Source organism: Olea europaea, unplaced genomic scaffold (assembly GCF_002742605.1).
Source record: "Olea europaea var. sylvestris unplaced genomic scaffold, O_europaea_v1 scaffold793, whole genome shotgun sequence".
In the NCBI taxonomy this organism is placed as follows: domain Eukaryota; kingdom Viridiplantae; phylum Streptophyta; class Magnoliopsida; order Lamiales; family Oleaceae; genus Olea; species Olea europaea.
Window position 1 is genome coordinate 164,908 of NW_019266359.1, and position 14,210 is coordinate 179,117.

At 31.9% G+C, this 14,210-nt stretch overlaps 2 protein-coding genes across 2 annotated transcripts; both read right to left on the reverse strand.

Annotated features, from left to right (window-relative positions):
• Window positions 1-2,994: 2,994 nt before the first annotated feature.
• On the reverse strand, window positions 2,995-4,177 carry LOC111391451 (probable xyloglucan endotransglucosylase/hydrolase protein 23). The gene is made up of 3 exons (XM_023016676.1): window positions 3,827-4,177; window positions 3,547-3,740; window positions 2,995-3,463 (listed from the first exon to the last, which is right to left on the reverse strand). The coding sequence occupies exons 1-3, from the start codon at window positions 4,091-4,093 to the stop codon at window positions 3,055-3,057; spliced, it is 870 nt and encodes a 289-aa protein (XP_022872444.1). The 5' UTR covers window positions 4,094-4,177; the 3' UTR covers window positions 2,995-3,054.
• Window positions 4,178-8,952: 4,775 nt separating this feature from the next.
• On the reverse strand, window positions 8,953-10,245 carry LOC111391445 (probable xyloglucan endotransglucosylase/hydrolase protein 23). The gene is made up of 3 exons (XM_023016671.1): window positions 9,887-10,245; window positions 9,608-9,801; window positions 8,953-9,524 (listed from the first exon to the last, which is right to left on the reverse strand). The coding sequence occupies exons 1-3, from the start codon at window positions 10,151-10,153 to the stop codon at window positions 9,116-9,118; spliced, it is 870 nt and encodes a 289-aa protein (XP_022872439.1). The 5' UTR covers window positions 10,154-10,245; the 3' UTR covers window positions 8,953-9,115.
• Between the last annotated feature and the right edge of the window lie 3,965 nt (window positions 10,246-14,210).

The following is a 14,210-nucleotide window of genomic DNA, read 5'->3' on the forward strand; positions in this document are numbered from 1 at the left end:
GAAAATTTAAAAAAGTGTCGAAATTTTGAAAAAGTGACGAATTTAAAAATACGACACAAATTAAAAAAGCTACATAGATTCAAAAAAGTGGCTGAAAATAGAAAAGTGACAAACAGTGAAAAAAGTGACGTAAATTAAAAAAAGTGACAAAACTTTAAAAAATGATGAAACATCGATCAAAACTGTAAAATATATCATTTTATGCAAATTCAATCCAAACTACAACTAAAAATGCCCAACAACTATCAACATAAAATTGATCCAATGCAAACACAATCATTACAAACATAAATTCTCTTTAAGCCAGACCAAGGTATTGCCACAAAAGCATCAAATGAGAAACACTCGAATGATCTAATGGTTTGCGAGATATAACATGGTTCACGATTGTAGTTCCATATGGAAACATTAGAATTCTCAGTCAATGAGACAATGTGCTTTCCATTTGAGGTCAATGAAGCAAAAATGTGGTCCCCAACATCACCTAGGCCTATAGACAGAGTGAGAGTATTAATCTAGAAAAATTGGAAAGACCAATACAAAATTCAATAGGTGCCCAAATCATATTATTCCTCGAGAAAATTCTTGGCCAAGAAAAGCACTAGTTGCATACCTTCGTATCTCCCAATCACATTCAACCCACTACGAATTCTAATTTGGAAATTAGCACACGTGACCAACACTTTGCTCCAGTCCTACAGGATAAACTACATTTGTGGAGCATCAAATTAGAATCGAAATAAAGGTTTTATTTTTTCAAGCAAACTTGCTCTCTCTATACTTTTATCTTCTAATTAAAAAGAAGGGTGATAGGCAATTGATGGTAACCTGGAATCCAGTTACCCTTTTGCAGGCCGAACTCTTTTTACTGTTTAAGAACATCTGCCCTTCCAGTTGGGAGTGGTTATCTTACAAAAGATAAAAGAAAAAACATTAATCAATGCTTAGTCCCTAAAAGTGAGTTTCAGTTTCACTGCAAAATTATGGCATAATAGTAACAAAGTCATATGGACTTCATGAGCAAAATCAAAACCTTAGAACTATTATAAGATGTGAAATTATATGGCATCATAAGAGCAATTGACCATTATTTTAAGAAAAAAAACCAAAAAAATACTACAAATTACATGATATTTTAAAAAAATGACACCTACCTGTATTAGAGCCAATAATACCACCCTAAACAACAGAAAGAAAAAAATTCCATTAGTGCATCTTATATTTTTGAAGCCACAATTCCATAAACACAATCATATTCAACAAAATCACTTCGAAAGAATCTTTCAAACCATATTAACATATGGAGTTAGATGAATCACAACATCGAACACTTGGTGTGCATATTTTGATGAACTTGCAGAAGTTACTTATCTGGCATCTACAGTGTGAATCCGCCATGAAATTTCTCTCATGGTTAGTAGAAGAAGTGAGGTCAATTCGCCCAGAGATTGCTGGGGATGCAAAGGATTGCAACGGACATTGGATCTGCCATAGACTTGTGAGAAAGTCCCACTGGTTGGTGGAGGTGTAGAGACGATTCAGTATGTGCTTGGTAGGCTGCTGGCTCGGATATGACGGTGGCACTGACTGTGACAAGCTCCACCATCCATGTACTGCACTTTTTTTATTTGTTATGGTAATGAAAGTGGGAAATAGTGAAGAAACACCAATAGGTTCTCTCTCTCTCTCTACGTGTTGGAGCTTGAGATTCTAGACGTATAAATTACATTTTGAACTGTTTAATTAGTTTAAAGTGTATTTTTCAATTTTGTTCCTCGTAGGCCGTACTAGGCCTAATTTCCTCTAAATAATATTAGTCCAAATATTAATATTAGCCCAGCTTTAAGAAGAATTGTAGACTTTTGGCCCAAAATATTAATATTAGCTAGATATAGTTTAAATCTCAATCCAACTCCAATGCTCAATTATTCAAATTGTATTAAAGACACTACAATTATTAATTACTCTTTTCATGGCATTCATGAAATGTAAATATTTTATTGTCAAATTAGATGTTCTATTTAATGCATGTTTGACTAAAATTTACTTATAATTATTAAGTAAATTTTATTATAGATAATTTGTATTGATTAGATCTAAAAGTAAATTATTTGTTTTAATAGATAGAGACATTACATATTTTTCTAAATTTAAAAGTAATTAATTTTTTTTATTACTACGTATGTTTTTATTTGTTACTAATTCATATTTTAAAAAAAATTAAATAAATAAATAAAAACTTATTTTGACCATAAAATAGATATTATGATCAAAATAAATAACATACTATAAATTTGATATTGACAATCAAAAGAATATTTGTGAAAACTTTCAGTTGTTTGGAAAGATTGATTGTCAAAGTTATTAGAGGAGAGTACTCATTGAATAATTTTTAAAATTTTTGTTGGTTGATATGTATTTTTGCTTATTTCTATTATAATTTGGTTAGTTTATATTTTTTAAAGTAAGTGTTGATTTTCTATTTGGTAAAAAAATACAAAAATTTAGTGGAATATCTTAATGTGAGATATCTAATTTTTATTTTTATTTTTTAATTTCATTGAGTGTCGTATACTTTTTATTGTGAATGTTATGAAAATAGCTTTCGAAACTCGATTTCTTGTGACGTAAGTTCATTAAAAAAAAAAAATTTATGTTTCAGCCCATCCTAACATCATTTTTTGGCTCCGCCCCTGCTTGAAACTGTGTTTTTTTTCTAGTTTTTAACTTTCATGTCAGTTTGTCCCCATTTGGTGGCCATTATTGAGAGAAAATGATGTTTTGAATAGTGATTATTTGGAAAATATGTGCTTAAAAAGTAGTTAAATGTCTGAAAGAAAGCGTGTTGATCTGTCGGGGAAAATTATATAGACTCTAAAATTATTTCCAACTGGGGATGCTAATAATATATTCTAAGGTATATAAACTTTTATTTCTTATAGATGATTACAAGTAAAAGAACAAAAGAATTACTACTTTACTAGACTCCAAACAAATCAATAAATGTAATATTCCTGTGCCTAAATTAATCGAACTTCAGAAAACTAGTTCTTTTTACGCTGAGGTGTTAAGACTACACTCTGGAGGAAATCCTTGGGAGAATCGCTTTGAATCAGAGCAATAATTATATATCATGTAATTTTTCTGCACCCATTTTAGCCTCTCTTGGCTTGTGGAATCCAATTCTTCATTCAGCCATGAATTGCTGCTACTTGAAGTTGAAGATGGAGTGCAAGAAGATGAACCCGATGAGGACGACACACATGCATCTGCATTGAAATTTCTGTAGGATGCAGTAAAGGGAGCCTGATTCCAGTCGGTTTTCACAAGCCCGCCTCTTGTTGCCCAATCGTCAGCATTCCACAAGCTAGAGTAAATTCTCATGGGTTGGTTCTTTGGGTATGCAACACCTAGAGACTCAGCATTCTTGAATTCTCTGATCGGTGTACCATCCACAGAAAAGCTGAAATGGGAGCACAAATAAGTCAGAAAAACGAGACGATATCGTCTAAATGTGAGGTGTTTGGTAACTGTGAAATTACTTACATGATGCGTTGGGGATTCCAGAGGATGGAATAGGTGTGAAAATCTGCAGTCGGGTCGAACCAGAGATAGAATTGCTGCTCCCTGTTGCCCTTTCCTTGGCCAAACACATTGGTGTGAAGAATATAAGGATCCCCACTCAGGTTTCCCAAGAACTCGAAGTCTATCTCATCATGGGTTGATCCTTGAGATGACAACTGCACAATACATAACACAATATTAGTTATAACTTCCCATCTATAGTATCAAGGAAGAAAAAAAGCTAAAATATCGTCCAGCTTACATAATAGGCAGTGACGGTGCCAGCAGAATTTCCAGGTACGAGTTTGAGTTGCATATCAATCTTGCCAAATAGATACTCATTCTTGGATTGAAATCCAGAGCCAGAAATTTTATCAAGTGAGAGAGTCAGAAGTTCTCCATTGTTGAGTATCTTAGCTCTTCCATCTCCCCATGTGATATCAAAATCTTGATGGAAATTACCTCCAAGTGCTATTACAAAACAGCTACTTATAACTAAAACTAAAGAAACTGAATTCAAAGAAGCCATTATTGAAGAGTTGAATTGCGTTGGCAAAGTATAATGAATAAATCTAAGAAGATTTGGTGTTTAAGATTGTTGTTTGATGTTGGAATAGGATCCATTCAAGGGTATTTATAGGGAGTTTGTGGGGTCTGTAGAAATTGCAGGGAGGGTTCCATAAATTCAAGTTGTGTGGTGAAAAGTGTTTGAGCTGGATACAGATATTGGCCAAAACGAGTTGCTGTCAACAGTTTTTTGTATATCCAGTGACAACCCATTTCGCCTTTTAATATTTATTATTAATACCACAGTCTACACTGTTCTGATAATATTGTCCTAAGTGTAAGCTTTTGACTAGAGTACAACTGATTTACCTTTCAAATAGTAATACCTCTACAATTTAAAATAGATATCGATTCATTTACATACTGATACATCTATAATTCAAAGGAATCAAACCGGACAAGATCCAAAATCGCTCGATTTGCTCCAATTAAATTTTCCATTGTCTACAGAACCTACTTGTCCATTTTGAAATTCTCAATGGGATTTGGTTCGGTTCAAGTTCTCAAGAAACTCAGGTTGAACAAGCTGGTATCCACCCCTAATATTAATTACTTTAAAGGTCCTTACCTTTATCATTTTCTTATTTACATCTTTAACTTTTTCATCACATCTTTATTTTTAACATTTCCTTAGCTAGCAAATATTATCCTTAATCGCAATTTTCTTGCACAAATGTTATTAACGTGCTCTAAAATGAGGAATAAATATATAGTTGTAATTCTATTTTTTTGGCTTATTTAAAAATACAATGGTAAATGTCTTTATTTTATTTGGACAAAAACCGCAATAAGGGACAAGTTGTGTTAATTTGAGAATAAGAATACAGTTTTAAAAAATTAAGACATAAATGTGATAATGATTAAATATTACAAACATTTTCATGCAATCAAAATGTGTTGTAATTATTAAAAAATATTTTGTGAATATATTTAGCTTTACTAAATAATCACACACTGAATAGAAGTTTTGGTTTAAGACATATTTCGTTTTCTTTAAGTTTATCGATTCAGCTCAATCAATTATCAACAACCCTCAAATTTGTTACTTAGCCCCTGTTTGAGCCACATTTTTACTTCATTAAAATGAAAAATATGACCGTTATTCATCACATCAAGCCACAATTTTTGAATTTCTATCTCTGGTGTGGGGGCCCATAACGGTTCTATTTCTCATTCTCATTCTCATTATAATGTGGCTCAAATAGGCTCTTAATAATAAATGTTTTAGCATTAAACTAATCAAATAAGCCATTAATTTTTCAATAGAGATTTTAAATTTTGAAATAGACATCATCAAATTGTATTTGGTTCTTTATTAGTGTTATAACTTTTTTATTTTTACATTCTAAAAAATATATAATAATAATCGTTATCTAGGTTTCCTCCAGATATCATTATTGGATTCGGTAAAGAGATCTGGCCACTGAATTCACCATTGTTCTTGTCCTACATTGACATTTATTTTGTGGACTTTGGCTTTACTAGTTTTATTGTTGTCTAGTTACAATCTATGCATTACGCTCTATTGGTTACTCTATTTCAAATCCATTTATAAAAATTCTTTAGTTTTTTGAGAAAAACATTAGTTCGATCTAGAAAGATTTGATTAAAGTGAAGGTGATCGACGACGATGAGTTCACTTTTGCTTTTGTTACAAGGGATTTCCGGAGAATTTGATTAAGCCCCTGTTTTCTTGAAATTAAAATAAATAAATAAATAAATAAATAAATTTTTAGTAGATTTTGATAAAAGTTGATTAAATATGTGGTTGAAAAGTTGTGAATCTAATGAAATGTATAATTAAAGAGTTTAACTCGTATTTTAATTATTTTTTAGCTGAGCCAAAAAGAGGGCTAAATTTTAGAAACTTCCCTCGTTGATATAAGAGATTTTTGGGAATTTTAGGAGTGTCTTAAGTATTAGATGTGACTCATGCCTTATAATCGTTTGGAGGCGGGTCAAGTAACTTTGGTGCAATAGGTCGAGTCTTGTGTTAACATTAACAATATTAGTGTTGATTATTAAATTGAAAATTATTTGAATGGAATAAAGCCTCGAAGGGGATTATCGATTGTACTACCAAAAGTGTGACACAATGAACTTTCGCCAATAATTATTCACAAAATATATTTCAGGTCCACTCAAGCTCTCTCAACGCGGATTGTTTATAAATGTGGCCCCCTTGGCCTTATAAAAATAAACCTCAATAGAATTGAACTTATATAAATGTACCTCATTTTATGATCATGATCAATTTGATCATATGTATAATATTAACTCTCAGAATTCTCTACATAGATATTTACATGAAAGATTTTAGAAAGTTTGTATACAATTACGAAATTAGCCACTTCAAATAGGTTCATTGCTCCAGCTCAAAATACGATTAATCCGACGTTGGCTATATAAGCTCCTAGTAGTTTACCGAATAATTAATAACTCGAGCATTCCCGGCCCACCAAGCAAAATCGGTGATTTCTTGGTCATGATCAATTACAGCTAAAGTTCCAATTTACATAATTTCCTTTTAAAAATCTTCAGTCACAATCTTTGCACAATACAATCCATTTTCACGCGTCTCTTAACCTTTTAGAATAATTATACAAAAGACTTTCACAAGTATACTTTCAAATTACCCCCAACGCATATCTATCAATGAATCCCATTAAGTAATGTTGTTGATAATCCTGCACAATAATCAACGAACAAAAAGCAGTAAATTTAAAAGTTTTTGTAAAATTGACTATTGTTTCAATTTTTTCTCAAATGTAATAACAAAAATTGATGAAATTTTGCAGGTGTCATCAATGAAATAATTTATAGCATTCTTCAACATAGATTATGTTAAATATTCTTGAAAGAATGAGAATTTCAAGATATTTTTTGTGGTTAAATCACCTCACTTTTTCAAACTTAGAAATCTCCATTATTAGCAATAGTTCCAATATCAATCATAATGAAAAAAAGATTATTATCAACAATCTATGTTAGAATTTATTGAATGAAATTAAACTCCATAAAATAAAAGAAAGAGGCACTCCATGATTGGAGGAGAAGAAACCTCCATGAAAGGAGGGATTGGAATTCCACAATACAATTATTTATTAATGAATACAATCACTCCATTTATAGAGAAAAAAGATGAGTAATTAACTGACTAATTTGCTAATTAACAGGCTAATCACTAACTAATTAACATCCTAGACATGAGCTGAAATATTCGAAATTTGCTGTAACATATTTCTAACACACCCCCTCAAGATGGACTATAGATATCAACAATAGTTCATCTTGAAGATTAAAGAGTGTACTGGAGGGAAAAACCATGATGAATAGCCTTGCAGAACAAATCTCTTGAATCCATATATATGAGCATCCATTAGATCAGCACGAAACATCACCAAACATTCCATTCCCATTCCATTTCGTGCCAGTGCACAATGCTTTCAGAGTTGAGGAGACTTGTTTTGTATGGAAAACTTGGTAAGGTTCATAATGTAGAAAGGGATGATGTTCTCAATGGAAGCAAACTGGCGGGTCATTAGATTTCACCAGATCTGATGGATAAACAAGACTTAGTGTAGGCTTTGACCATCCATAAAGATCTTTGAAAGTTTAGAGAACCAAAATCTGAAAGAGAAGAAATTTTATTGTAGAGAATCAAGGACGAATTTTGATGTTGCTGGCGCCATTTTCTGAAGACGGGAACTGAACTTTTGCTGGAATAACACTTTCCAGAATTATGCTAAAATAGAAGAAATTAGAGATCTGTTTTCATTTGTACAGAACACAGAAAGAGGGGATGAAAATCTCAAAAAAACACAGCAACAGGAAGAACTCTGCTCTGATACTATGTTAGAATTTATTGAATGAAATTAAACTCCATAAAGCAGAAGAAAGAGGCACTCCATGATTGGAGGAGACGAAACCTCCATGAAAGGAGGGATTGGAATTCCACAATCCAATTATTTATTAATGAATACAATGACTCCATTTATAGAGAAAAAATATGAGTAATTAACTGACTAATTTGCTAATTAACAGGTTAATCACTAACTAATTAACATCCTAGACATGAGCTGGAATATTCTAAATTTGCTGTAACATATTTCTAACAATCTAGGTACCAAATTTGGTGAATTTTCATACCAAATTTGTGGTTCTAGCTACTTTCAATTTTGATGGTATTTCCTATACGAATTTTCACAATTTTTCTTGCCACATTTTTTCTCTCGTCCAAGACAAGACATGAAAGTTGAGGAAGGTTGCGAGAAGTTATAAGTTTAAATTCCAAATTCAAACCACTCCAACCCGTGGAGTTTCACTTGATAGTTTTATGAAGTTTTCACTTGAACGTTGTAAACCAAAATACTATTTACAAGTGCAACATAAAATTGGACAGGGAGCATGAAAAACGAGGTGCTTGCAAGGCAATGTGAAATAAGAGAGAGTAACAGTGACTGAAAATTTTATGGTCAATTTTGTGATAGCTGATGTTCATATTGGACTTGTATGATTTATAAAATTATCATTAATTCATAATTTCCCAATCGTCTTTTGCTAATAATATATTCTAATGTATATAAACTTGTTAAGGACTTGCATGTAAATAGTTATGTAATTTTTTAACTTTCATGTCAGTTTGCCCCCATTTGGTGGCCATTATTGAAAGAAAATGATGTTTTGAATAGTGATTTTTTTTGGAAAATACGTGATTAAATTTTAGTTAAATGTCTGAAAGAAAGCAAAGGAACATGTGATAACTTTCCAATATGTTGATCTGTCGGGAAAAATTATATAGACTCTAAAATTATTTCCAACTGGGGATGCTAATAATATATTCTAATGTATATAAACTTTTATTTCTTACAGATGATTACAAGTAAAAGAACAAAAGAATTACTACTTTACTAGACTCCAAACAAATCAATAAATGTAATATTCCTGTGCCTAAATTAATCAAACTTCAGAAAATTAATTCTTTTTAAGCTGAGGTGTTAATACTACACTCTGGAGGAAATCCTTGCGAGAATCGCTTTGAATCAGAGCAATAATTATATATCATGTAATTTTTCTGCACCCATTTTAGCCTCTCTTGGCTTGTGGAATCCAATTCTTCATTCAGCCATGAATTGCTGCTACTTGAAGTAGAAGATGGAGTGCAAGAAGATGAACCCGATGAGGACGAAACACATGCATCTGCATTGAAATTTCTGTAGGATGCAGTAAACGGAGCCTGACTCCAGTCGGTTTTCACAAGCCCCCCTCTTGTTGCCCAATCGTCAGCATTCCACAAGCTAGAGTAAATTCTCATGGGTTGGTTCTTTGGGTATGCAACACCTAGAGACTCAGCATTCTTGAATTCTCTGATCGGTGTACCATCCACAGAAAAGCTGAAATGGGAGCACAAATAAGTCAGAAAAACGAGACGATATCGTCTAAATGTGAGGTGTTTGGTAACTGTGAAATTACTTACATGATGCGTTGGGGATTCCAGAGGATGGAATAGGTGTGAAAATCTGCAGTCGGGTCGAACCAGAGATAGAATTGCTGCTCCCTGTTGCCCTTTCCTTGGCCAAACACATTGGTGTGAAGAATATAAGGATCCCCACTAAGGTTTCCCAAGAACTCGAAGTCTATCTCATCATGGGTTGATCCTTGAGATGACAACTGCACAATACATACACAATATTAGTTATAACTTCCCATCTATAGTATCAAGAAAGAAAAAAAGCTAAAATATCGTCCAGCTTACATAATAGGCAGTGACGGTGCCAGCAGAATTTCCAGGTACGAGTTTGAGTTGCATATCAATCTTGCCAAATAGATACTCATTCTTGGATTGAAATCCAGAGCCAGAAATTTTATCAAGTGAGAGAGTCAGAAGTTCTCCATTGTTGAGTATCTTAGCTCTTCCATCTCCCCATGTGATATCAAAATCTTGATGGAAATTACCTCCAAGTGCTATTACAAAACAGCTACTTATAACTAAAACTAAAGAAACCGAATTCAAAGAAGTCATTACTGAAGAGTTGAATTGCGTTGGCAAAATACAATGAATAAATCTAAGAAGATTTGGTGTTTAAGATTGTTGTTTGATGTTGGAAGAGGATTCATCGATGGGTATTTATAGGTAGTTTGTGGGAAGTGGAGAAAGTGCAGGGAGGGTTCCAAGAAAGCAAGTTGTGGCGGTGAAAAAGTGTAAGAGCTGGACACAGATGACCTATAAGAGTGGTTGAGTTGAGAATAGTGCGATTCTAGCTTGTGACAGCCCATATCTCCTTTTATAACACTAGTTGACTTGCACGCGGTTTTGACCCTGCCCACAGCCCATAAGAAAACCAATTCCCATTTGACGACCATTTTATTTAAAAACTCTTCAAGTAACTCAATAAAACGAACAATTCATTTTGTAAAAAGTTTAAACGAGTAGTTAGATTCTAAATTTGGTGTTTTCAAATAAGCCAAGGGCATTTATAAAGGTAAAATTTCACATTATTTAAGTACGTAAATTAACAACTTATCAAGGGTTTGAATCAAGATCTCTTTGACAAAACTTTTGAAAATTTAAAAACATTTTTCAAACTAAGAAATTACTTTTAAATATGTTTAGATAATATTATGAAAATATTTTATCTGACCAGAAAATATTTTAGAGGAAACTGATTTAATGTAACTTTCTCATAAAATTATGCTACAGAAAGTGTAAGCAAAAATAGATATCTATCAAATTTGCCCTTAGTCTCTTGACAATGTTGACCTTTTAAACCTTTTAATTTGGAATTGCAAGACTCAATACTTTATTTTTGGTTTAAAAAATTACATTTTCGAAAGTAGACCCTATGTTGATGCCGAAATAAGTAATTTATTTTTAAGTTTTAACGACAAAATATTATTATTTTAGGAATTATTGTTTAAAAACTTGGCGAAACAGGTTCATTAATACTATGGATTTAGAGTTTTTAAAAGCGATCGTGTTCTTGTAACAAGTTTGCTCTTTTAAATAGCATTATTCTAAATTTAAATTAAGGAATTGCAGTAACACACTCAATCCATTCAGTTAGATCACCAAATTAATTTTGACCCACTTTATCAATTTCAAAATGTTTTCACATTTATTGATTGTCAATTCGTTTTCGAGAAAGTACGAGATGGTTGTTTAAGGACAACTCTTTCTCTCCATCTATTTTATGCCCTTGTTTTTTCTTTCATCGGGTCACGGGTAGGGCTGTCAATGGATTGAATTTTGATCCGAATCTGATAAGATTAACGAGAGATGGATTTAAGGTTTCAATCCGATAATCCGTTAACTAAATGGAGCAAATATGAATATATGTCGATCAGATCCGATTTATTATAATAATATTATATATTTTATATATTATATCATAATTTATTAAACATAATTTTTCCATTTTGAAACTTATATTATTCTTTACGCATAATTTTCAAATAATAAATAATATTAGATAATAGTATAATATTTTTACTTGAAATATTCAAAGAAGTTTAATTTTTTATTAATTAAAATAAGATAAAAATAACTATAGTAATTTGTTTTATAACATCAAAAACTAATAATTAATATGTTCAAAAATAATTTACTTTGTTAAAATTGATATTATTTTTTATTTTAATTTTGTTAAGGCTATGATTTTTAGTGAAATTAATAAAATAAATTAGTAAACATTTAGAATTGACAATTGAATAGTATCTCACATTGAAAGACCACTAAAACATTAGAAGAGAAGTACCCTTTAAAAATGTAGTATCCCACATAGGAAGATTATTAAAACATTCCGAGAGAAATCTTCTTTAAAAGGAACTAAAGGAGTATCACTTGGATAAAAAAATGATTTGGGCCTTCTCGTATATTAGGTGAGCCTATCAAGATAGTTAAAATATTTTTTTTTGGAAAAAATTGGTGGAAAAAAATTCGGATCGGATTATCGGATTGAATATTCGATAACATAGCAAATTGGATATGGATTTAACAATCAAATATCCGTTGGATTATCGGATCGGATTGGATAATTTTTCTTAACGGATTGGATTTGGATAGATTCGCTCCATATTCGATCCATTGACAGCTCTAGTCACGAGTTCAATTAAAGGTATAAGGGTGGCTACTCAAAACTTAGCGTAGACTCGATATGGTTCGATCAACCTATGGTCGACAAGAATGGACGTAACTAAATGACACAAAAAATATAAATAGCCAACCAAAAATAATTTCATTCATAGTTTACACCCTGAGTGGAACACATAATTTATATGATTACGCCTCGCAAGCATTTTGGGAGTCAAATAGCATCATCATTTTGGAAGCCAAAATCAATTTTAGTAACTTACAGGATAAATAATAATATTGTAAATTTAAATAACTAAATATTGATATTTTAATTCAGAGATCATTTGCGAGTATGCCGACAAGTTCAAGAACCAACCAGATTTTTAACCGAATATAAATTACATATCTCAGTTCAAGTAAGGTTACTTACAAGAATAAAGATGAATTGGATATTACCATAAAGATCGTAATATTTAAATTTTATATGGTGAAAATATCAACAAAATCTTGATTTTGTTGGAGAATTTAAAATTGACAATGAAGTGGGAAGATGATCGATATATTTCACTTATCATTTACAGAATTGAAGGGTCATTTATCTTTTAAATTGGTAGAAAACATATAAATAACGTTAGAATTGAAAATTTATGAAAGGTGTTAAAATGTGCTTAACATCTTTTTTTTCTTGGGCCCAATGATGCAGTTCAATAAATGGAAATTGAAGTATTGACTCTTGACCCAATTGATAAAATGTGACGCTGTTCGGCCCATATTTGTTTTCTATCTCGCGTTAACTAAAGACATGTTTTTAATGGAAGGTTGAGATGAAGACAAGTGTTGCTGGCTGGACCGTTGGATGCATTGATGACTTTTTATATTCTCAACTCTCTGATTTCTTCCCTGATTCGAGATTATTCTAGGGTTTTCAGTCTCTTTCGTCTTCTTCGTGATCTCTCTATGGAAATCCTTGGTTTTCATTTTGTAATCTTGAGTCTTCTGGTCTCTTGGTGACTTCCAGTCTGATTACTGTAATAATTAGTTATTTTTGTTCTGTGGTGAACTCGATTACTTGGTGTAATCCTGAAAATGAGAGAAAAGTGAGGCTGAGTCTGAGGGCTTCAAAATCTAGTGTTTCTTGGGTCGATTATCCTTGTACTTTGATATTTTTATTTGGATTCTAGTGGATTAGAGCGTTAACCACTTAGGTGGAAGCTCAACGGGTGACATAGCCATTTTAGGTGAACATCCGGGCCTTTGGACGAAAAAATACTTGTGTTCTTTTTGTTTGATTTACTCGATTCGAATTTCTGGGACATTATTGATACCAACAAAAGGTTGTTACCATCCCTGAAGGGCAGATTTATTTTTCTCATTGATGGAATAGGCAGAAGTCAGTGTTAGAATAAAAAATTTACAAAAGATTGTAACAATCTGTTAACTATCTAGTTTAATATTAATCCCACCAAGCACTGTAGCACGAAGGAGTAGGAAGGTAATATCAGATTTATTGGTGTAAAAACATGCTTTAAATCTACATACTCTATATGTTGATTTCACATATGTTTTGATGTTGTGAAGGATTTAGTTTCAACACAACATCGATATATGATTTCATCCACTCCCAAGATTTCTCCAACCTTATTGTCATTCTCTTTTATCTAGATCTTCAAAATTTATTTATTTGTTTTTATCAAAATTGTTGATTCTTGACGATAATCTTCCCTGTGTTTTTGTTTATAGTTTCCCTTACTTGAACTTAGGGTTTGTGACTTTGTGAAGATTACAAATGTTGTTGCTTTTATTTATTATGTAGGATTATATTTACTTGAGGGCACAGGGGCACCCAAATGCATTTCAAGTACTATCGAGTTGTGTGAATTCAATAATAGACGCATGTTGGCTTTACAGTCTTCCTTTTCATTTTAGGGCCTATCCAAAAGAGAATTCAACACTTTTTGATATTGAATATTTGAAATGGTTGTTCGTTGTTCAAGAATTTTTTGAATGG